Source organism: Diplotaxodon limnothrissa, linkage group LG9, assembly GCF_057381915.1.
Source record: "Diplotaxodon limnothrissa isolate DT_005_m linkage group LG9, D_limnothrissa_male_GT1.1, whole genome shotgun sequence".
In the NCBI taxonomy this organism is placed as follows: domain Eukaryota; kingdom Metazoa; phylum Chordata; class Actinopteri; order Cichliformes; family Cichlidae; genus Diplotaxodon; species Diplotaxodon limnothrissa.
The window spans coordinates 33001942-33027935 of NC_140604.1; the positions used below are offsets into that span (position 1 = coordinate 33001942).

At 41.4% G+C, this 25994-nt stretch overlaps 1 protein-coding gene across 2 annotated transcripts in view; it reads right to left on the reverse strand.

Annotated features, from left to right (window-relative positions):
- LOC146625925 (LIM zinc-binding domain-containing Nebulette-like) overlaps positions 1 to 25994 on the reverse strand; it is an 80645-nt gene that overhangs the window by 26674 nt on the left and 27977 nt on the right. For both annotated transcript variants that reach the window (XR_014906514.1, XM_085363072.1), the window contains exon 2: positions 24066 to 24160. Coding sequence is in view for 1 of the 2 variants with exons in the window: in XM_085363072.1 (XP_085219198.1) it covers positions 24066 to 24160 (95 nt within the window). In the remaining variant the exon portion in view is untranslated. The remainder of the gene's footprint in view (positions 1 to 24065; positions 24161 to 25994) is intronic.

Genomic DNA, 25994 nt, shown 5'->3' on the forward strand with positions numbered 1-25994 from the left:
GAAATGCTGAATGAGTGGATGTGTTTCTCTCTTATTCACAGATACACAATTTTCAGGATAACAACAAACTACACGCAGTGCTAAACAAACAGTGAGGTGTTTGTGCCGCTCTCGTCTACGTGAGGACTAAAAATAATCTCTGCCACATAAGGAAACACACACACACACACACACACACACACACACACACACACACACACACACACACACACACACAGTGTCCTTTAAACTGTTTCCAATAATACCCTCAGACACATCCTGCCTTTCTGTTACTGCTCTGTTAAGATACCACATTTACAGTACACCGGAGTGTGTGTGTATGTGTGTGTGTGTGTGTGTGTGTGTGTGTGTGTGTGTGAGAGATGCAGTGGGTGTGTTGTGGATACAGATTTAGATTTACCATTGTCTATGATGTTGCAGTGGCATTTGCCAAACGACAGTCTCCTCACTCTCCCAGCAGCAGTGACGCACACGACTCTAACTCAGCATTCAGACACAGTGTGTTTGTGTGCGTCTGCGTGTGTTTGAGCCCCAGAAAGAAACACTACATCATGTTCTCACATTTAAACACAAGGACTGGGGGTTTATTTATTGCACACACCTTTTTTTGAAGTGTGATAGTTTCACAAGAATCGTTATTTGACGTCATCACACCGACATCGACACAAAAAGGTTTATCTTCATTTACATATAAATCTCGGTCCTTGCACCATTACATAAAACTAAATGAGTACAGTCTGTGCTCTCAGAATGATGCCCCACTTTTCCATGAATAATCTACAGACTGAGCTGAAGTGTCAGCGATCGTTATCACAGATTAGGTTGATTTCTTTTTTAACATACTCTTGATAAGTGTGATTACTCTTGAAATATGATATCTACTATTCTTTCCTTGGACTTTCATCTGTGCAACATTGCTAAAATGAGGAACATCCTGTGAAAGAGTGAGTCTGCTGTAATTCTTTTAAATCAGGTGGTTGAGTGGTACCACACCCAGGACACGAGTAACACAGCAACGTTCTCTCTCTGGACAAAACTGCTCCCCGTAGCTACTCTCGTCTGGTTCTCTGTTTAATCCAGAATTTAAAATCCTTCTCTTCACATGCAAAGTCCTGAATAATCAGGAATTATTCTTAAATAATATCTTAAAGACTTCATAGCATCATCTTATCCCAACAGAACAGAACTGCAGGCTTAGTTGACGCCTCGACCTCTGAGATTAGGGATCTCAGGATGCACTGAGCACTTCTGCTCCTCTCATCTTTTTCAGTCCTGATATTTTATTTTATTACACGATTACGTTTCGCCGTCCGTCTCCTGTAGTTTGTGTTTTTGTCCTGTTTCTCTTCTCCTAATCCCCTCCACCATCCAAATGGTTGCAGCAGATGGCTGCCTCTCCATGAACCTGGTTCTGCAGGAGATCTCTTCCTGTTGAAAGAGCGTTCTGCCTCCCTACCGTCACCAAGTGCCTGCTTACAGTTTATCATCTAATTATTGAAGTTTTCTCTCTAATATTGTCGGGTCTTTACAAACAGTGAAAAGAGAGCAGAGGACATAGCTGTTATCAAGCCTGCTGTCACTGTAGCTCATCCAGGCTTTCTGCGTGATGAGGGTGAGCCAGGGCTCCACAGTCCTCAGCTGCCCCCATCAACATCAACAACACAAACAACAAATGGACAGGTGGGTGGAAAAGAGAAACTGAAGTTTCTGTCAGAACACTCTTTTTTCAGTGGAAGCGAGACAGATGAAGAGGAAGAAGACGGGGCAGGGTTGACGGCTGAATATGTGTGCACGCTCGCCGCTCAGCCTGGCCTCGGTCCACCTTCCTGCTTAGGTGTTGATGAAACTCTCAGTGTGGGCTCAGGACAGACTTGGCTGCTGCAAACCTCGCTCAGTGTCCAGCAGCATAAAATATGCAATGCAGGGAAAATACTGTGCCTGCTGTACGGTGAGTTACTGACTGCACAAAGTGGCACAGACGGGAAATGGAGAAAGTTTGGGTTCAAAGTCAACGTTGCAGCCAACTCGTTTCCAAGGATGCAACGTTTACTTTGAAGGCAAACTGCCTCCCTTTCCAGTTTGTGCCACACTCAAGGTTTACAAGTGATCAGCTCCTTCTTTGCAAACAACTTAACCCAGCGAGAGCCACCAACCTCCACAAACCACTGCCAACCAGTAGGTGACTACTCACGTTTCCCTAGCAACCAGCAGTTGTATCACATCCAACACCGTGGACAACTCTGAGTAATGTGCGTATGATGTCACATGAGAAACCTCAAGACACAAAATATGATGGCCAGAGTACAGAGCTTCAAACGCTTCAGCTTGACAAACATTAAAGCAAGATAAAGATGTTATAAATGTATTTTCAATAATTAAAAACATTAAATCAGTAAAACAAAACCCATCAATATGAACACACGGTATATCTTACTGTCTTTCTTGTAGATTCCTGGAAAATCTTAAGTCAACATCAAACTAAATTAATGAAAATACTCTGAAAAATGCAAAACTTGGAGAGGAGGAAGCTCTCTCTCTCTCTCACTCACACACACACACACACACACACACACACACACACACACGCTCCTCTTCATTACATCCAGGTCACAGACAGGTCACAGTCTGAGGTGCTGCAGTGTCATCCTCCATAAACAGCTCCTCTCTGAGCTGGCTCGGCTCGGCTCGGCTCAGGTCTGAACGCCACAGCTCGTCTCATGTTGGGAAAACCAGCAACAGATCTACTGAAGGACTAGTCCACCGATTTCAAACTCAGATATCCACATCCATGAAGCTATGGGGGAGCTTCACCTGACTGATATTTAAATGAATACTGAATATAAATTAATCAATGTTTAACTTTAATCAATGTTAAGTTGGTATTAGACTTTTAAAAGACACCCTGCACTACAAACCTGCAGTGAGGCACTAGGACATCTTATCACTTCAACATGAACGTTTTTATAAAATTTCACCCTTTTCAATTAAAACCTCTGAATAAACTTGGAAATATCCATCAGACATGTTTCTGCCACATTATGTGCTTTGTACATATATGATGCCACCAACCAGTAATGGCGGTCTCTGGTGGTCTCTGGGGTCAAGTACATGAGAAAGTGGGCTAAAATCAACTTGAACTATTAAATGATCACAAGCAAAAGGCAGTTTTCCAAAGCTTCCCAGTTTCAGGCTGAAACAGACATGCTTTTTACTAAAGTGATGAAAAACGATGCAACATTGTTCTGCTGTTAGAGCATGTTTGAAAGCATCAGTGTCACTGACTCACTGCTGTAAGGCAGTAATTCACCGCTAATGTAGAAAGTGGAAGTAAGAATAAAGACGGGCATGGAGAGTTGCTGTATTTCAAACATCTCCCATGAGACGAGGCTGTTTTTATTTATCTGTTTTTTTTTTGGCCTCAAAATTGTGAAACTCAAAAGTGTCAATATCAGGATGCATGAACAAAATAAAATTCATAGGAGCATGGGGGTACAGCAGTTAGCACTGTTGCCTCACAGCAAGAAGGAACTCAGGACCTTCTTGCTGTGAGGCAACCCCACCAACAGGCCGGGGTCTTTCTGTGTGGATCCCACAATCGTTTATATCTTTGTAGATCTAACAGTTAAACTGAGCACCGAACTGAATGTCAGATTATGATCGTGTGTCACAACAAGATGTATCACCTACTTCAGACATTTGAGGAGTATAGGCTGAAACTGATGCCTGGATGAAATAAGATCACAACATGCAATTTAAGACTTTTGTTCTGTGTTGAGTGTTGATTAAATGAGACAATATTCATTTAGTTAAGTATGGAGACTAAACAGCCGATATAACAGCCGTTTTTGGCTCTGAGTTGGACTTTTGGGGTGTTATGTATGATCACTAGAATAATAAAAATATCCTTTATGGTTGTGTAAATGAACCACAAAGTAAAAATCTTTAAATGGCTTTTTTTGGCATCCTGGGCAGAAATGTCTTTGGCTCTGAATAAAATCACTTTGGAAGGTTCCACAATTCTTTTATTCAGTAAAAATCTGCATAAATAAGATAATAAATTGCATAAATATGAAATTCAACTTCAAGAATATTTGGAGGATGTTTAAATGTCAGCGATGTTGGTTGGCTTTTGGGAACCAAAGGAGCATTAGGACCCAGAAACAGATAATGTTGTCACTCAAAAAACTGCCACGACCCGATGGACACATCATGTGGAAAGGTGATGGGCCAGCAGCTTTGACAAACTACCATTACTTCAACAGGCTGGCTTCATAAAGTTCCCCCATTGTGTCACTATTTAAGTAGAGTTAACCTGAATCCTCTCCTACAGCGGAGTGATAAAGCTGCTGAACCGTAGCTTCTGCCGACTTCAGTTTAATTAGTTCACCTTCATTGCCACCATTTAACCACCCCTCATGGCTTTGTGTTGGTGGCAGGCCCAGATAAAAGGCCATGAGAAATGAGGGGAATTTATTCAGGCTGCGCTTATTTAAGTAAGAGATACTATCAGTCAGAAGATTTAATAGCAGCCTGCCGGGAAGATCCACAGCTGAGATGAGCAGAAGTCTGAGTTTAACACTGAGGGCTACAGAGGAAGATGTAAAAAAGAACTAATGATGGATGATTTTAGCCTTTTCTTTCTAGGAGAAATCACATATCAACACACACCAACACCACACACACTCCCACCACCAACAAAATCACCACCAACAACATCACACACACTCCCACCACCAACACCACACACACTCCCACCACCAACACCACACACACTCCCACCACCAACACCACACACACTCCCACCACCAACAAAATCACCACCAACAACATCACACACACTCCCACCACCAACAAAATCACCACCACCAACACCACACACACTCCCACCACCAACAAAATCACCACCACCAACAAAATCACCACCACCAACATCACACACACTCCCACCACCAACATCACACACACTCCCACCACCAACATCACACACACTCCCACCACCAACAAAATCACCACCACCAACACCACACACACTCCCACCACCAACACCACACACACTCCCACCACCAACAAAATCACCACCACCAACACCACACACACTCCCACCACCAACACCACACACACTCCCACCACCAACAAAATCACCACCACCAACACCACACACACTCCCACCACCAACACCACACACACTCCCACCACCAACATCACACACACTCCCACCACCAACAAAATCACCACCACCAACACCACACTAGGGCTGAACGATTATGGAAAATAATCTAATTGCGATTTTTTTGCCCCAATATTGCGATTGCGATTATTTTTTAAGGTCTTTGTCTTCTGTATTATTAAACAAAGACAAGCAATACATCATATAGTATGGCCAATACTATATTACATTAATTTTAAACTGTTCTTTCCTGGAAGACAGACCTCTGTTATGATGACATGAGGTGATGCATGAATTGATGACTGACATTTTTATTTAACTTCTTCAATCACAACAGTATATTTGAACATACACAATAGTTTATTTTTAGCTTACAAACATCTGAGCATAAAGTGCTGACAAGGAACCCTGGTGTAAACATTAAAATGAAAGTCAGTACAATGTGCAGATTGCAGAAATATACATAAACAAAATCAGTGGCTTTACCACACTCAGTTTTTCGACATCTGTGAACTACTAGACAGTCATTCAATTAAAAAATAATATTAAATAAATAAAACTAATAAATAAAAAATACACACATCTTACTGATCTCTGCAGTCAGTAACATTACACATAAGGTGCAAACATAATAACAATTGTGTAAACACACACACAAACACGCCTTTAAATTAAAACTGGCTGAACATCTTGATTATCTGCAGTAAGTAACAGCAACACAGCACAAACTAAAGTGCACAATGAGTATGGCTCAGCTAGCCATAATCATCCTAGCTCACAGGTTTTTTGCTAGGAAGACTAGCATATCTACTTTTGCTGGCTTTAAGGATGAGCGAGTGCAGGTCACTATATTCCCTCCAGTGCTGAACAGACGCTCTGAGGGGGCACTTGTGGCTGGCACACACAGATATTTGCGGGCCATCTTGCACAGTCGTGGAAAGTGAATGTTGTGCACCTTCCACCAGGCTAAGGGATCATCCTCTCCGTCAATGACAGGGGTCAACAGGTAACTATTCAACTCTGCCTCCACGACATCTTCAAGTGGCAGAGGCAAAGCTGATGAGGCCGCACTGGTTTTAAAAAGACTACCAATAGTCTTCTTTGCCTTTCCCCCAGAGGCCTGTGCACTTGGAGAATTTTGAGCAGTTTCAGTGCGAGACCTCTTCTCCTGCCAGATGGGAAGAGAGACATTAGTTTTGCAGTTAGCTTATTTTTAAATATTATGTGTTTGTGGAAATATAATTTTCAAGGATTTACCTGATTATGTGTACGTCTAGCCGATTCCACCATTTCTGTCTTCAGTCGGGCCTTAATGGCAGGAAGGTTGTCTGCGCTGATGTATTGCGTTTTGAACCTAGGGTCCATGAACGACGCAACATCCAAAAGCTCCTGGGTGTTGAGGTCACTATACTTGTCGTTGAGGTATGCCAGGACCTTGGTTTTAATTGATCTAGTCAGATCAGTGTCCGCAGCATCTTCAGCCAAGACTGATGTTGCCAGAAGATGGAGAACTGGCTTGAGGTAGGAGATGCTCACATACTCTTCTCCAGAAAGAGCATCAGTAAATTCGGAGAGAGGATGCAGTGCCTTATGAATGGACTCCAACACTTCAGCATCCTGCCAGGTTGGGATGAGGGAGCGTGCATGTCGGTCACCTGTCAATACCTGCGATATGGCTTTCATCTGTTCCAGCACTCTGGCAATCATTTTCTCTTTGGACCCCCATCTTGTAGGGCACTCAGTAATGAGAGAGTGCTCAGGAAGCTTAAGCTCCTTCTGTGCCTCAGTGAGAGCTGCCTTTTTCTTCCAACTGTGCGAGAAGTGCCCCACCAACTTCTTGCACAGCCCAATTGCTCTTGATACTCTACCATCTTTGATTGCATTTTCTGGAGGGAAAAAAAAATAAAGTAAAAAGTAAAATTAGTGTTAGACATACAATTGCAGTTATGATGCAAGGTTTCACCATTTCTCTCTCTCTCTCTCAAATTCAAAGTTGCTTTATTAGCATGACTATGGGAACAGTGTTGCCAAAGCTATTGTTACATACATCATGACATACAAGAACATAAGACCATAAGACAAAAACAAAAAAGAAAATACATAAGAAGAGGTGGGTACATCAGGGTGGGGTTGACATAACATATCTAGAATTAACAGCAGTAAAGAACAAGATAAATAATAGTGTGGTGTGTTTGTAGGAGAGAGTGATACACAGGCTCGCACATACATGCATGCACACGCACACACTCTCTCTCTCTCTCTCTCTCTCTCTCTCTCACGGCAGTAACTTACCAATAGCAAGATGTAATCTGTGTCCGAAACACTGGAGCCTGGTCCATTCGTTCAGCTGTGCTGCTTTCACCATATTTGACGCGTTGTCCGTCGTTATGCAGACAAGGTTGTCTTCAGGGAGATCCCAACACGCAAGCCCCTCTCTCAGGCCAGCAGCAATGTTTTCCCCTGTGTGGTCTTCGGGGAAGTAGGCCGTTTGTAGGCTGCGAGCTTCGAGGTGGAGGTCTTCGGTAATGTAATGCACCGTCAGACTTTGATAGGGCTCTGCTGTACGGCTTGACCACATGTCTGTTGTCGCCGCAAAAAACTCAACAGCCTTTAACTCCGCTGCGACCCTCCGCCTACATTGCATATGTAGCTCGGGTATTGCAGTCTGACTGAAATACGTGCGGGAGGGCATTCTGTACCTCTTATCCAGTGTAGTTACCAAATTATTGAACCCAGGCTTGGTCACCGTATTGACGGGCATCATGTCTTTCGCGATGCAGTGGGTTACTGCTTTGGTGATTTCCACGTGCCGTTTTGAAGTGCGTTCATATGGCGTAACACCGTCAAACAGTTCGGTCAGTGATCCTTGCCGAGTAACGTTACTAGGTTTATTCTGCACACTACTAGATTTTTTAGCCATACATCTACCATACTCTGTTTTGTGCCGAGTCTTAAGGTGCTGGTACAAATTCGTAGTGTTTCCGCGAGATGTAGAAACTCTACCAAGACAGGTTTTACACAGTACCTGACTCTGTGCGACATCATCTGTTTTAAACCCAAAATATTCCCACACGGCTGATGTTCCATTCCTCTTTGGTACTAGCATCCCCGCAGGCTCTGGTTCTGTTGAACCTGAGGCCATTGTGTAGGCTACAGCTTTGCTTGCTAGTTCACTCTCGGTAGACTGTTTCAAAACTTTGCTCCCCGTGTCACGTGACCAGAGTGCAGCCTCTGTGGTTAGACAATCTCGTTTGATCATATCACATGTTTTACTCGCGCATGTCACGTAAACGGAGTATAATCGCAGCGTATAATCGCAGCCTTTGCGGTTAGAAAATTGCACTTGATCATGTCGCGATATTATCGCAAATGCGATATATCGTTCAGCCCTACACCACACACACTCCCACCACCAACACCACACACACTCCCACCACCAACACCACACACACTCCCACCACCAACAAAATCACCACCACCAACATCACACACACTCCCACCACCAACACCACACACACTCCCACCACCAACACCACACACACTCCCACCACCAACAAAATCCCCAACAACATCATCACATACACTCTCATCACCAATAACATCAATGCTACCACCATCAACAAGACACACACTGCCACCACTAATAGCATTATTACCAACATCATCAATACTAACAGCACCACTACCATCACATCAATACTACCGCCATTAGAAGCAACAGCAACACCACATACACTACCTCCACCACTAACATCACCAGCAACATCATCATACTAGCACTATCAATAATAATATCATCACCAACACAAACACCAGCAGCATCAACACCAAGATCAGGAACCACTGCGCTCCACAACACTCTAAATGTCTCCTTTATTGTGTGACAGTAACCTTTAATGTTTAACGTTTTACCCTTTTGAAAGCTGATGAGGAATAACTTGTGAGCTCTCTTCTAAAACGAGTGGTTTCTGTCACATTTCAGAACAAAATGACTGGGTTTGCAACAGAAGTCAGTGAGGGTGATCTCTTTTGACTGTATGCAGCTACCCTTGGAAAAACCTGGAAACTATCTGAATGGTCTTCACACCACGTCTCTATTGATGCATACTGAAATACCAAAACTCGTCATTAAAGGGGAAAAGAGTTAAATCCTTCCAGTTCAAAGTTTCAGAGTTCATGACAGAAATAACTTTATTTTACTGTTTTATATGCAGTGTTACGTTTTTGGGCGACCGTGGCTCAGGGGGTTGGGAAGAGCATCTGTAACCGGAAGGTTGCTGGTTTGATCCCCGGGCTCTCTGTCCTGGTCGTTGTGTCCTTGGGCAAGACACTTTACCCTACCGCCTACTGGTGTTGGCCAGAGGGGCCGATGGCGCGATATGGCAGCCTCGCTTCTGTCAGTCTGCCCCAGGGCAGCTGTGGCTACAACCGTAGCTTGCCTCCACCAGTGTGTGAACGCGAGAGTGAATGAATAGTAGCATTGTAAAGTGCTATATAAATCTAATCCATTATTATTCTGTAAGTTAAAATTTTTTTTTTTTTATCATCAGCATTTAATAGAGTCTCTGATTGGAAAAGGTTGCAGTCACCAGGTGTCCTGCCATGTGTGAAACATCCGTTTTTATGTGCATGAACGTTCAGCCTGTTGTGTTACCTGCTGTCTCCAGCTAACACAAAGAAGTCTTGCTGTGTTGAACGTTCTTTGTAGTGCATCCCTCTGGTTGTTGTAGTTCACTAAAAACAAGTTGAAGCCTTTTTGCAACTAAAAGAAGTCTCAACTTTCTTTATGGTCGACCTAATGACACCTTGGAAAATCTTTTTTTAATTCACAACAAAACTCTGTCTGACTCAGGTACAACAAGGATTAAGAATAAATGCATTGGTGAGAACCTGTACCAGCTTCCATCGTTCATCCCTCCACCAATAAATATCATAATCTTCCAGATTAAAGTACCCACTCTAGTTTCCAGGAACATAACTCCTGCTTCTGCCTTCACCCACAGAGGAGCGATCTGTGCCACAAATTTTGGTTTAAGAGTTGCAGACGATGGCAGAAACTTAAAAAACCCGTCGCTGTCATTAAGTGATACTGCTGTGTAGACAGGACCTTTGTCTCTGGTTCATGGAGATGAGTCTCAGTCAGCAAATGGTGGTGTTTTATATCTTTATTAAGAAGCTGACAAAAGACCACGCTGTCCTCAGTGGCTTTAACACTACATCTTTATTATGCTGAAGGAAAAGAGGAGAGGAGCGAGGGAATAAAAGAAACAGGAAGAGTAAAAAGAATGAAATGTAAAGAAGCTGGACAGCAAATGAAAAACAAAAGAACAAATCTGGGAAGATGAAGATAAATCAAAAGGAGATGGGATAAAAGGAAGAGGAAATGGTAAATGGCCTGTATTTATATAGCGCTTTTCTAGTCCCTAAGGACCCCAAAGTGCTTTACACATCCACACATTCACACACTGTTGATGGCAAGCTACATTGTAGCCACAGCCACCCTGGGGCGCACTGACAGACAGGCTGCCGGACACTGGCGCCACCGGGCCCTCTGACCACCACCAGTAGGCAACGGGTGAAGTGTCTTGCCCAAGGACACAATGACCGAGACTGTCCAAGCCGGGGCTCGAACCGACAACCTTCCGATTACAAGGCGAACTCCCAACTCTTGAGCCACGATCGAGGAAAACAAACATAATATAATAAAAATGTAAAAAAATAAGAGGGAAGATATTTACGATTTTAAAAGAGCAGAAAAAGAACGTACAGTGAGTCTAACTCAGCCTCCTGAGAGCTTTTTACTCTCTTTGTATCGTGACACAGCTTCTGATGAAAGCACAACAACAACATAAACTGCAATGCATTCAGAGCTCCATCTCATCACAAGGCTGTTTATAGAGCCGGAGCACTTCTAGCACCCGGACACTGTCTCTACTCATCTCTCTTCACTGTCCCTCGTCTTTCTGTTCACTCGTTCATGCGTGACGTTCTCAGCCGGCCTTCAATAGAGCCGTTGCTCATCCCTCTGTTTTCTCTTCCTCTAATTTTATTTCATGGCGATCACTGAGCCTCCCAGTCGCCCCCAGTAATCCTTCACATTTCTATTGATTTATTTTCTTAAAACTGTCTCTAACTCGGTCTTTGTCTCGGTATCTGCCTCTCTTCTCCTCTGCCGTTCCCCTCCTCGTCCCGTCTCGGCAGACTCTCGGGTCGAACCATGAAAGATCAGACGGAGGGTTACATAAGTTTTGTTATATCTTTTCAACAGCTTCGTCTCTCAATGAACTGCACTGACGTCTCTGTTTCTCACAGTCGGATTTATTCTCCCCACTCTCTTCTGCTTCTCTCTCCGAGCGACAGACTCGTTAGTTTGTGTCACAACACTGAGCTCTCTGCCCTGTTTTCATGTGTATTGTGAATTTGTGCAGAAACCCCAAGAGAAGCACAGAAATTGAGAAAAATATTCTAAAAATACTGTAAAAAGAAAAAAAGTATGTCCATCCTGTGTTTCGTTAGGCTGGAAAGTTTGTGTAATGATGGAGCAAACAGGAAACAGATGAACTTTCTTCCAACATCAGTGACTCCAAAGGTTCTTTGTCCAAGCTTTTATTGTGAATATAGTTCCACTAAAACCCCATTAAAGGACTTTAATATGTTAACATAACCAAATACCAAGTGAGAAAGAAACTTATAAAGTGGTTCAGTAGGTTTGAAGCCACATGCTTTCATGACCTCACCACCTCCACCTGGATTGTAAAGTGGGCCTCATCACTGTGGGAGCTGGAAGCACTTCAGGAACACTTACATGGATCATTTTAAAAAGCGCCTACCACCTGCTCACGTTTGTGACTGCAAACCATGTGTCATCCAGAGAGTGAGGCATGCATCTTCACTGTTTGATCTCAAATCCGTGGTAGTCTAGAGATCTACAAAACTACAAACAACTGTCATTGTCCAAATACCAAAGGACCAGACTGCACATGTCGTATCGTGGATGACATTAGCTCGTAAAGCAATTTGTATGAAAACGTAACCAGCCAGGTGTAAGTTATGGAGCCCCGCAGGGGACATGAGAGAAAAAAAAATTAAGACGGACTTTTGCCAGATCTCGCAAAACAAACTCGGATCTCGCAAAAGTTTTAGCAGCATTCTTCGGACGCCAGCTCGAAGCCGACCGGGAGGTCGAGGCACGATGTGCCGGGAAAGCGGTGTTCCTCCCGGCTGTAGTAGGTCTCGACCTCCCGTTAACGGAGGTCGAAGGCCGAAGAATGCGGCTAAAACTTTTGCGAGATCTCGCAAAAGTTTTGCGAGATCCCGAGTTAGTTTTGCGAGATCTCGCAAAAGTTTTGCGAGATCCCGAGTTAGTTTTGCGAGATCTCGCAAAAGTCCGCCTTAATTTTTTTTTCTCCCATGTCCCCTGCGGGGCTCCGTAGTAAGTTGACTACACTGCATGAATCGGAAAATGATTTGTTCATACAGTGAGCTGCTAAAGTAACTGTGCTTAACTTTATCCACTGAGTACAGTTTACTGCATGACACAGCTTGCAGTTTGTCCACATTAGAAGGAATTAACCAGACAATAGCCAACTTTTCATTATGTTCCAAAAAATGACACGATGCCTCCATGAGATGAATGTCCTGCTGATTTGTTTTCACGTACTGATGCAGACAAATTACTCGATACTCAACTAAACTGCTACAGCTTTTTTAACCTTATGTATAATTTTATTTTGCTTTGTTTTATTATATTGCTACTGTTATTGTACTATTGTAAGGTGACCTTGAGGGTTTTAAAGGCGCCCATGTATTATCATTATTTTTATTAGTAGCAGTATTATTATGAGTAAAATCAGCTTGCTTGTTCACAACAATCTGTTCAGGCAGTCAGTTAAAAATCTTAAATATATGATTAAAAAACATAATCTTCAGCCTGTGTTCAGTGAGTCAGTGCGAAGCTTTTGCACAAATAACATTATTAGATGTCAGTCGTTATTTGCCCCATTCATGTGTTTACGCCGTTCACTCTTTTGAAAACTCCCCACTTCCAACAGTTATTTAACTCTTGTAATCTGTGGTGCACGTCTCTGCTCCTGCACTCAAATTCAAAATTAATAATGCACAAACATCTAAAAACAGAGCAGTGAAGCTTTTAATAGATCTTAAAGGAAGCATTTCCTTCTGTGACTGATTTCTGCACAAACACCTGGAGGAGATGCTCATCATCTACCTGCTTACTCTGTAAACTCGGCTGTGCTGAATAAGATGCATGAATTAAACAGAAGTTGTCTCCGTTTTACTTTCATTTCCATCGCCTCGGTGAAGCAGAGACAGAAACGAACAGTGTTTTCTCTCTGCGCTGTGAGGAGCACAATAAGACTGGAGTATGTGGGTTATGTGGGCAGTTGCATTACATAACCACACAGTCTTAACCACAATTATCTGAGCTGATAAAAGACTGTTAAGATGCACACACGGAGAATAATTTGACTAATGTTTACATTAAATACATGCACAGATCAGAAACACTGATGAGAGGACGAGAGTGGATGAGAGTCGTTGGGACTTCAGTGTGATCTGTTCCATGTGTCTTCTTGTTCAAAGGAGCAGCTGGTGTGCAGTGTTACATAACCAGCTTTGATTAATACTAATTTGCATAAAGGATCATTTAATTAAACAGAAATATCTCAAGCAGGAAGATTCCTCCCACAAACACAGTCAGCGGACTGTTTCTGCTGCGATGTGCAGGAAATCCTGGAAGCGCGTCACTAATTTGGTCTTTAATTTTCTGCTGCGATGTGCAGGAAATCCTGGAAGCGCGTCACTAATTTGGTCTTTAATCAACTGCGATATAATCTGAGATTGACTCAAAACATTGAGGGTGTAAAATATATCTTCACCTGAGACAACACACACACTGCCCGACCAGAAAGGTAAATACTGAATATAACTCAGCAAACAGGTGAGAGCCTGCTGGTTGTTCTAAGTTCATTTTTTTCTGAGCCAGAAATGAATATTTGAGGCAAAGTAAAATTCAACAGTTTAACATAGAGTCTGCAGTTTTGTTCAAGCCCTATTTTTAAAATGTTCATGTTTATGGCTGCTACAGAAATGGTTTTGGTCTCTGTGGAAAGTTTCCCCTTCACAACAATAGTTCTGAACTACAGCCATTTATACTGACAGCTGGACACCAACACAGGAAGCTACAGCCAATCAAGCTGAGACCTTATAACTTCCCTGAACTCGACCGCTACATCTTAAAAGGAATATTTGGACAAATAACACAAATAAACCTTCCAAAAAGTTTGTGCTCCAATTTTAGTAAAAAGAAATTCTGATATTTTACATAGTAAGTAGTACATGTATGTGGCACTTTTCAAGAACAAAACATGCAAAATGCTATACCATATTAATGAAATGAAATTATGTGATTAAAACAGTGATGATTAGAAAGATGCACCGTGAAACTTACACCTCTATTCAGAAAAATAAGATTCATTGAGATTAAAAATAGCAGAGAGGCTTTATAAAAAATGCAAGTGGTAATTACACGATGTCCAGTAAGACGATTCAAATCAGAAGATTCATTAAAAGAATACATTTATGGTCAGAAATAAAATGTCCTAAGAGGAGAGACGGTCAATACTGAGTCTGAAAATAAGACTGTAAAAGCAATCAGGTCTCATAACAGACTTTTACTTAAACATAACAAATTACTTTGTGTTGAATTTGTTAAAAAAAAAGAAGAAAGAAAGTGTTGTGTAGTGCTAATTAGCAGGTACCTGAATTTGTGCGTTATGCTGCTACAATTTATGAATGCAACTTGTTACAGTGAGCATCAGCCTATAACTCGACACTCCATGTTCTCCATGTTTACATTGTCTCATTTAACATGATCCCAGGTCTGGTTCATGGTGGCTACGTGGGTACAGTCTCACTGACTGACTCACTCTTGCAGTCTGCCTCTAGTGGCCATTAGAGGAACTGCAGTATTTTTCCTGAAGGTTATTGCCGATACTAATAAACAAAAAAGAGCAAAAAATCTCCACATTTGAACAGAAATAAGAGAATGTGTTGTGTTTTAATTGTGCAAAAACCAAACTTTCCTCTTGTGTAATTGCTTGCTGATGTTTTTTTAAATATCTAAAGCAAAGACGGCTATTTGAGCCAAAGCAGCAGTCATGCAAATTTAATTACCTTGCATATAAAGCTAATGATCTGTCATGTAGCGCATGTGAGAATTAAAGAGACAATTTAATCTGACAACGCTGACAAACGATGACTCTCAGGCCCTGCAGACAGTGGTCAAAGTTCGGCGTGTCAGAGCCTCGTTAATGAAACAGCTCAGAGGTCGTACGCTGTCCTGGTTCAGACACAACAGATTAAAACTCAACCCATGACCTGCCACAGGAATCCATGCGTGTGTGCCTTTGCCTGAAGAAAACACTGAGCCCTGTGTGTGAGAGGCGAGAGCTTGAGGTTTCTCTGCAGCATTACTGCTTGTGAAAGCTAGTTTCTGGTTGCATTAGTCCATTAGTGAAGTCAGTAGGCATTGCCTGTTAGAGTTTTGGCTCTCATGTGCCTCTGTAATCCTTGTCCCTACTTGCCCCCCTGTTCTTTTTTTTGTTGCCCCCCTCGCCTTTTGAAGTGTAGATAGGATTTTGGAAAGCACGGGACTATGGTCGTTAGATCCGCAGACCTTTAGTTTACCCCCCAAAGTGAAAAAGAGGTCAGTTGCGTCTGTCCTCACGTCTAACATAAAGAATCTTTATTTATACTCCAATAATAATTAAATATAAACGTTGTCCATGTTAAAAAGGACATATGTCATGGTCCCGAGATTTTTGTTGAAATTTGGTATTCTTAATTAATATATTTGAGTTTTTGGATTCTGCATTTATATTTTTGTCTTTGTAGACATTCTTTAGATTTGAACTTTATTTATTTTATCATCAGATGCAAAAAAAAGGCTGACTTATTATTGAATGTTGTGTCCTGCACTTTGGCTCCCAGATAAGTGAACAATCAATGCCAAACAATCCACACCTGACAGTATCCCATGTGTCTGAATTAGACAGGTGAAGCAAGGATGTCAATAAAGCACATAAAAGGACTCTTTTCAATAGTGCATCAATTCAAGGTTGAAGGTTAAAGAATTTTCAGCGGTGGCCTCTTTATCCCTGTGTAATACAGATTAAATGTGCATACTGTCTCACATCAGCAGCACACACATTCACATTATTATCCATTTTTCTACAAATATTTTCACATTAGCCAAACTGTCAATTCAATGTATGATGTGCGTTTTTCATGTTTGTCATGTGTATCATCATATTTGAATATCTGTAGATTTGGAAATCATGCAAAATATTCAACTCATAAAACGCTTCAACAGAATTCCACTAGATGTACATCTAATGTAAGAAACCTATTAAACCTTTACACCAAGCATCATGACATTAAAGTTAACTCAGTTCACCCACGAACTGGTGAGTTTTTGCTTGTGTTGGTGCCACTGCCAAAACCTTCGGCCACAACTGTTGTGGATTGCAGCAGTGACGATTCTGAGGAGGTGGTGACCAAAATTGGTATCAATACAGTGATTAAAATCTCAGGATCCTTGGCATTAAAGCCTTATTAGCTCACTGAAGAGTGACCATAGCACTACTGACACACATTTCAAGTTAACAGCCTATCTGGGATTGGGTTAGTCTTGCAAAAAAGCTGCAAAACTGCATGTGGATGGAAGCTTCAGTGAGGGTGGGAAGAAAATACTTAACCTTTAAGGCTATGGTACTGTTGTAGTGTTTTATAGCAATGAAGCTGATATTTAATGGAAGAAACTGTAAAATAAGTGCAAACTCAAAGAGCAGACGGGTGCTTAAAAGAAACTGTCAGGACCAAGGTTATTATCGTTAACGAAAACTAACGAAATAACGAAAACTAGAAGTGAAAAAACATTTTCGTTAACGGGAATAAAAATAAAAACAAAAAAAGGAAAACTAAAACTGTAATGAGTGTTCACAAAACGAACTAAAATTAACTGAATTTATAGCAAAAATGTGTTAGTTTTCATTGATGTGTGCGTGTCATACAATAGTCAAAATGAAGTTTAGTTTCCAGATTTTTTTCTTGCTGTCTCATTATGCCAGCAGGTGGCAGTACGTTAGTCGAGTCGTCTGTGTCGCTGCTCCGTCCACGCGCAGAATCGTGTCAGGAAAAGTCGGGAGAAAGCGCCAGAGTCCAATTTGGGATTACTTTGAATATGACTGTGTTTTGGATAAAACAAGTGTCTTGTAGTGGGAAGAGACAAATTACGAGGGACATTTCTAAAGGGGAAGAAATCCCACAAACCTTAAAGTGCACTTGAAAAGCTCACACAAGAAGGCTAACCTAGCTTACCTTGAGAAGGTAAGGGAGCACACTCAACCCTCATCCCCAGAAACAGAAGCTAACCCCAGGCAAGGCAGCGTGATGCATCCCGAGACAACAGGACGTGGACATCTACATAACTGTGTGAGTCAATTGCCTTCAAAAAGTTTATCAATTCACTTGAACCAAAATTACAAACACCCAGTGCTGCAAGAGTTAATAGTCTCATTGGGGCCAAGATATACATTTTATAGTTGCCTGGTATCAATGGTTGTTCATCTGCCTTTATTTATTTATGTATTTATTTATTTATTTAAAGAACCCATGGGTGGGAATGTGAGTTGTCTATCTCTGCGTGTTAGCCCTGCGACAGACAGGCGACCTGTCCAGGGTGCAGGGTATGGTAGCTGGAATAGCAACATACCCAAGGATAAGCAGAAGAGAATGACTGATATGATGAAACTGGGATTTTGTTGCACTTAATTATTGCAAACAACTAAAACTATAACTGAAACTAATCAAAACTAAACTGAAACTAAGGATTTTCAAAAAAATAAAAACTAAACTAGCAAACAATTGGTAAAAACTAATCAAAACTGATATAAAATTGAAAATCTGAAGTCAAAACTAAATAAAAATAAAAACTAATGAAAATTGCAAAACTATTAAAACCCTGGTCAGGACTCAGCATTGCCACTGACTATAAATACTCTCTGTACCCACTTTAAAGTCTAAAGTTAAAAACTAGCATTTATTCCATTTCCTCCATTTAAATACTTCAATAAGGAAGTCTAGATTTAACTCATTTTAATGATCAAACCTGCTACTTTGCAAAGAACATCAAGAATTAAATGAGTGATAGAAAAAAGCTAAAAATAAGAAATGAGGCCATCAATTCAGATGTTATTGTTGTCACTATAGTGTTGACTTCAGCCACAGCTCAACAATGGTGAGGGATGACACAAGCAGCCAAGAAAAACATGGCTGCCGGGCTTTTGCACAATAGACAGCAGTTATATACGGCAGCACTAAAAACAAGGCGCGTCAGAGTCGCAGCCTCACAGAGACGCTGTAATTACAGGATGCTGGTTTGTACACTGATGCTATATGTAACAGTGAGGTACAAAAGCAAAACTCTCACTGATGAGTAAGAACTCCCTGCAGGAAGTCTGCAGCCACTCTCTGCACAGTAAACAAACCTAACAGAGTAACAAACAGACAGAGACAGCAGGCCAGGCAGCAGTGGAAGGAACTAATCACACACAGCGACTCAAAAAACTGGCAAGAAAGGGAAATATGGCTCCTTCATCTTTTTCCACCATTAACCTCCTAGGACCTGCGCCCACATATGTGGACATCACATTTTGGCTTATTTAGACCAAAATACTAAATTTTGCTCTACAAGGGCCTGATATCCACTTACGAGGATATTATCCTGCTACTGTTCTATCAAAATTTTAAACGAATATCCTCATATGTGGCTCTTATTGTTCTTAAAAACAAAAATAAGGTAAAAAAAATCTGGTAATTCTTTGTTTTTATAGTCATCAGGCCCCAATCAGCCCAAATAGCAAAGAGAAATGAAAGATGCATGCAGTGGAAGAGTTCAGGTCTTAGGAGGTTAAGACTTTTGCAGGAACTCTGTATATTTTTAGGCTGCAGTTATAAATGTTTGATTTTTCCTGCATTTAAAGACAAAATTAATACAAAAGTTGAAGTTACCATGTTTTGAGACTTTGTGCTGAGAGACGGAGCTTGTTTTTGTGCCCCATACACCACACAGAAGCAATGGTTTTATTTACTTTGTAACAACAACCCTGGACATTACATGCTGACTGGGACTCATTGATCACTACACGAGTCTCTGTCACATGACCTGTTAATACTTAAACCTTTACACAAACAGACACCTGGCTTTTTCTTGTGAGTTCTCTTTGACTTTTTGCTTTTTCCCTCCCATCAGGAGACAGTTGATAATAAGTTTATTAGATCTGATCACATTAAATGAAACATTAACAACAATCGTACCATATGTTAATGACAAGCCTCAAAATGAGCAATGATTTAATGCATTTAAAGCAGCTTCTTTAGTGGAACTATCTGTTGGTATCCAACATTGTTAATTTTTATGCATTTTGATTAAAACCTTGGAAACAAATGATGTACATCATTACATATGACATCAACAGAGTAAGACATTTTGCAAAAAATGAACTTAATTGAATATATCCTATAAAAAAATCATAAATTGCTTTGCTTTGGAAAACAAAAAATGCAAATCATCTCCAAAATGAAAATACTGTTCATGGTTGTAAATGAAAACAAAATGTTCCTTTTATTGGAGGGAGGACCGTTGCTTGGAGTGCTGTGGGCATCATTTTCAAACTCTTCTAGTCATTAATCGTTTATGAAATAACAGCCGTGTGATGGACTGGCAGCGTGTCCTGACTGTCCCACCCTGATGGATGGAGATAACTATGCCACAGCAATGATTTACATCCTGTCCTTTGGACCTTCAAGTACAAATAAGGGAAAAACAGAATGTATACAGACAGATCCAACACTTGTCAGGTAATCAGTCTGCAGGCTGAAACCATTATCCAAGTAGAAGCTTAGTGATATTTGATGGTAGAATCTAAGCACAAGAATGAACAGTTATAAAGATTAAGAGAGATGTATTTGCTCAATAATCAGACTTGGACTTGGGCTACGTCCACATGGATGTGAGGTAGATAAAGCCGATAGAGTTTGATGTATGGTTGCATGTTGCTTGTAGTCTAAAGTTTCTATTACTAACTGTACATATATGGTAGATCTAAAGGTAAACATTTTACAGGTATTATGGTCTGGGTTTCTATGTCATATCAAATGTTTTAACTTGGTAAAATTACTAAAAAAATCAACTTTTCTTTCCACTTAGGCCAGAAATCATTCTCATGTGTTTGTTCCCATAGTCTGAAAGGTCCTCCCAGGCCAGGAGAGGTGAAATGTATGATTGTGAGTTAAGTTCTTTCTAATTAAAATACCAAAAGCACCGAATGTGGAACGATAACATGAAACCTCAGATATATGTACGACTTTAAAGCTGCCGTGGTAAGTGGACCAATTTAATGACTGACCTGCTGTGACTTTCTTCAGCAGAGAGCAAACACACTCTAATGTGTTTTATGGGAAAAACACACACTAAAGCCATTAGGGTGTGTGAAAGTGGAGTGAGGGCTGACCTAAATTAACACACAATGTTACAGGCAGTGGTTAAACTCTATGCATACAAGTTATATGACACAAAACATAGACTTGGCTTTTTGTGCAGCAGAAACTTAAGAGGCAAAAACAGCTTAAAGGTGCTTGTAGAAAACAAGTGTGAGTCATTCTCATTTAGCAAGTGACACAGTATTTGTAAATCTCATTTCAGTTGATGGTGAGTAGACATGGGGGCTATCATGAGATAATGGTATACCAGGGTATTTAGAAATCCCAAGGCCATCATTTTCAGTACTGTAATAAAATAAAGACAAGGACCCTGAACTGACATTATTTACTGCGTTTGACTACAGAGCAGCCTCAGCTGTGAAAGCAACAACCACTTAACTAACAAGATAAAAAACAAAAGGTGAACCAGCGAACATTTTTCTTTTGATTGGCAGATTTAGTGCCCCACTATGGGACACTATTGCTACGTCCTTGATCCCCGAGCCCAAAGGCATCAAACTCCAGGCCTCGAGGGCCGGTGTCCTGCAGGTTTTAGATGTGTGCTTCATCCAACACAGCTGATTTAAATGGCTAAATGACCCCCTCAACATGTCTTGAGGTTCTCCAGAGACCTGGTAATGAACTAAACATTTGATTCAGGTGCAGGGCTCGCAAAATCGCTAGCCCGACGTCACAGCAAGTCATGTTGTTAGTGAGTCCATTAAAATTCTCCAAAAGACACCAGCAGCACACCCACACATAACTGAGAAGGCCCTGTTTAAAGACCAGAAGCTGCCTGGGCAGGGACGCCTGTTAATCAATGCAGCCGTGTCCCTAATCCAGTTATCCAGGGGCCCAGCTGTAAAACATCCACCTGACACAGTGGTTTTGAGGGGAAACAACCCACAGAGGGCAAAACCAGAGTGTCTCTTTGACATTGTAACATGTGAGTCTACAGGAACTGATTCGTTTTAAGAGTGCACCTCAAGTGGTGCCTGCAGGAACTGCAGTTTTTGACACTTGAATTTTTAGCTCTGGGTGTTTCTCTGTACTCATGAAGTGTTTAGAAGATATTTGCATGCACAGCTTGCACACAAATGACTTTTCATGGAAGAAAATACTGCCAAACCATGCTGGTTTTACCAGATGTTGTCTGTCACACTCGTTTACAACATGGAGACGTTAGCATGGACAGAGCCTGGAGCTCCTTAACCATGCTGTTACTCAGTGTTGTACATTACTCATACAACAATAATTGGATCAGCCACCTGATATTTCTGTTTATGTGGTTATCTGATTGCACTACAACGACTTAAGTCACGAGTATCTAAGCTTTAACGTATTTTTAACACAAATGCTGTGACAGAATTGTACCACAGAGTGTCAGGAAGGGATGAGGCCATGAAAAACAGAAGGATACCACCCACCCCAAAGATGAAACACTTTCATAGAGTAAGACGTCTGAGTGAAAAAGCCACCAGTGTTATCGCTCTGAGTCCCTTTTAAGCTTAAAGTGCTGTTTGTTTACAGGAGGAAACACTGACCAGGTCAACACCAGGAAACATATTTTTAACCACAGTCAAAGGTCGATTTAATGCCTCTGACTTTAAGCCCTGTTGTGTGTTTGTGTGTGAGGCCAGTAAGTCGATGCGGTGGACAAAGTGTACTTGTTCTCTTCACAGCTGGCTGCCATTCAAAAGATAACTTTCTGATAAAGCTCCTACAAATATTCAGCTCATTTCAGAGACTTTGCTACAAACACACTGATACCTGCTTCCACTATATAAATGCATCAACCAGGTTCTTGTTGTTTTCTGCTAAAAGCTTTTCTTACTAGTTTAGTAAAGTCTGCAAGGACAGTAACTAATGGTTACACTGTAATACAACAAATGAATGAGTTGGCAACATCACTCAAAATCTTCTGGACATCGTCCAAATATTTACCTGCTCTTGTACATTAATACATCTGAGGGGTTTTCTTGTTTATTCTCCTACTTGGAAACTTTTAACTTGACTGTTATTAAATTATCACGATTACAGAAAGTATTAAAATTGACAAACCTGTGGAGAGTTTTCTAGTTTTCTGCTTTAATAGATGTTAATTGTTGCAATGTGTAGTTAAAAAGACTGTATGCCAACAGCAGTGGTACCAGTGCACATCTGGCTTATTGGAAGAAAGAGAGACGCCGTGTCATCAGGTCACCACCATGACCTGTTCAAATGCATCAAAGGTCTACGGTGTAGTCTCAGGCGTGATTACACCGTAAACAATGCTCTCTGCAACAACAAACATAAAACACTTATAACAGCTGATGAGTGTGTTGAGTTTAACAGCCTGGAAGTCGAATTCAAAAAAACCTGCAGCTAACTTCAGCATTTCTGCTGGCAACATATAAGAAGCCGCACAACGTCTCTGAACCCTCGGTATGTAACCAGTAATAGTCCACTACTACTCTTTAATTCAGAAATGTGACATCCTCAGCATTTTCACTGAAAAGTTGAGCTCAGAGCTTCAAGCACTAGTCCGTCCTGATTGAGGAAAGTCTCGTCTCCTTAATCTACTTTGGAATCTGTTTAACTGTCAACAGTTTAAACAAAAAACACCAAACAGCTGCACATTTAGCAGGAAGCAGTAGACAACAGCTGAGCGAATAAATGGAGTGTTGCATTCTTATTTTACTGGTCGATGCTGTTTGTTAGAGCAATCTGCAACAAGGACAGACACTCAGATCATTGAACAACTAACAGTAACAGGGTCAAAGGTCAAAGGCACAACCTCCCAATAAGATACTACAACAAGGTCTGCAGCACAAGCTGTAATTTACTCCCATCATCCATCAAATGCAGATCCAAGTCTTGAATCCTTGGAGAGTTTGTAATCTCGTCTGTGAAGGTCTGGCAGCGCACAGTAAGTATCCTCTACTGGCAACAAACAGCAGTGTTGTGTCTCAATCTGCACAGATCATAACAAGCAGAACATGCTAACAGAAAAGTGAAATGCTCTGTGGGAGAAGCAACAGTGATGGAGTGAAGTTGGGCTGGGCTCGCAACCAAAACCACTGAAACCAACCAAAAACTGAAACCACCGCTGCTATAAAAACCTGGAAGCATCACCACACAGATATGAGCCGCCTGCAGATAATAACACAGCAGCTACAGCCAGGCGATGCTGTTTATACTCGCACAACGTTCGTGGACGTATAATCGTCACACTTGAGTCAAGGCAAGGTTAGATAAGCACTCTGCAAACCTGTCATTATGCAGTACAACATGCAAAACGTTGGAGAGTATTTGAAGTTATTTATAATGTACAGAGAGAGAGAGACTCGGGACTCACGCGTTGCAGTAGGGTTTCTTATCATAGCCTTTGTAGTTCTTCATGTTCAGCGTCATCTTGCAAACTTCGCAGTGGAAACATCCTTTGTGCCAGTTCTGAAAACACACAGATTCACACTCGAATCAATAGATTCAAATGCTTCCATAGTTCAGTGATACCCTCGTGGAACCATTAAAGCCCAGTAAGCATGCTAAGATGTCATCTACAGAGATGTACAGGAAATTGGTGAACTGGAAGTATATAAATGGTAAATGGCCTGTATTTATATAGCGCTTTACTAGTCCCTAAAGACCCCAAAGCGCTTTACACAACCAGTCATCCACCCATTCACACACTGGTGATGGTAAGCTACATTGTAGCCACAGCCACCCTGGGGCACATTGACAGAGGCGAGGCTGCCGGACACTGGCGCCTCTGACCACCACCAGTAGGCAACGGGTGAAGTGTCTCGCCCAAGGACACAACGACCGAGACTGTCCAAGCCGGGGCTCGAACCAGCAACCTTCCGATTACAAGGCGAACTCCCAACTCTTGAGCCACGATCACCGAAGTATATCAGAATAATTACTTTATGATGATGTGGTCTGTTTGTCATTTAGTGTGTTTTCATCCCCTCAGAAGAAAAACTGAGGTTTGAACTGATCTGTGTTTGTGCAGAATTAGTTTGGAGTTTGTGTCTGAAATCTCTGCGTCCTTTTCATGGAGACTTTTTCAAGCTTCATTCTGTGGTTTTCCTCATTGAACTTCCTGGTTAGTACAGTAATGGCTATGATGCATTAATGGTACAAACGATGGCTACAGCCATCACCCATTGTTTTATGAAGTCACATGAAACCTCAAACACCACATTTTGCCCGTCTTGGTATTTTGAAACTGGACGTGAAGACGCAGTTGTGGATCATGTTTCTGTCTGAAACTTGAAAATGACTAAATCAACTACATTTTTCATTCACTGTGACATGACACGAACCACCGAACCTGTAAACTCACCTGTAAAGTTGTTACAGAGGTCAGGGCATTGATTTCAGAACCACAGTTTTCACCCTCCCTGTGGGCGTTAAGAATGCAGGTCTAAGGCACTTCCACATTGCCTTCCCTTTGTGTTAAATCAGAGCCCGATTGATGTTGAATTTATAGGACCAGTGCAGATATTTGTGCATTTAAAAATAAGATCTATCTACGTCTTTCAGACACACCAAACATAAAGAGATTTACATAATATTTGTTATGTGAGGTTATTTATGAGTCTTTCTGTCACAGCAAGTCATGGACGCTACTTTCCTGCCCAACTCTGTAAGGATCAGCTGGCTGTTGTGTTGGTAGCAGCCCACTCATGCATGTTTCCAGCTGGGATGTTGCACAAGCATATGCAGACAACTTCTGGTTCTCCCATCTCTTGCTTACTTTTCAATTTTAATGTATGACGTATTATAAATGTAGATACCAATATAATCGTCAGATAGCTAACATCGGCCCCACCAGTATATCGCTCAGGCTCTACTAATATCTGTGGTTAGTTGCTTGTAGGAAGTTCTGCTCATGTAATAAGACGTGGTTAAAGGCAGATGTTAGGCATGGGTAGGGATGCATTTGCCTATTTATTTGCTTATTTAAATGTGGAAATGCATATCAGCTCAGCTTGAGTGCCTGAAGTCCTTCTCGCTCACAGGTGAGCATCACACTTGAGTCACTTTGTTTCTAGATTCAGTCTGTTTTTGTAGCTCTTTACCAAATTTCTTTAAAAAAAGTTGCTAATCAACAGGCTTGATCTCGGCTGCTAGCACTGCTCTGTTTTATCACACAGTGAGAGAGCAGCTAGTGACCACAGCTATATATAAAAGACACATGCAGCTATGATAATGTCACCCAAACGTTTGCAGTGTCCAGTTTTTAAAGTCTTAAGTTGAGCATTTTGGTCATCATCAGCTT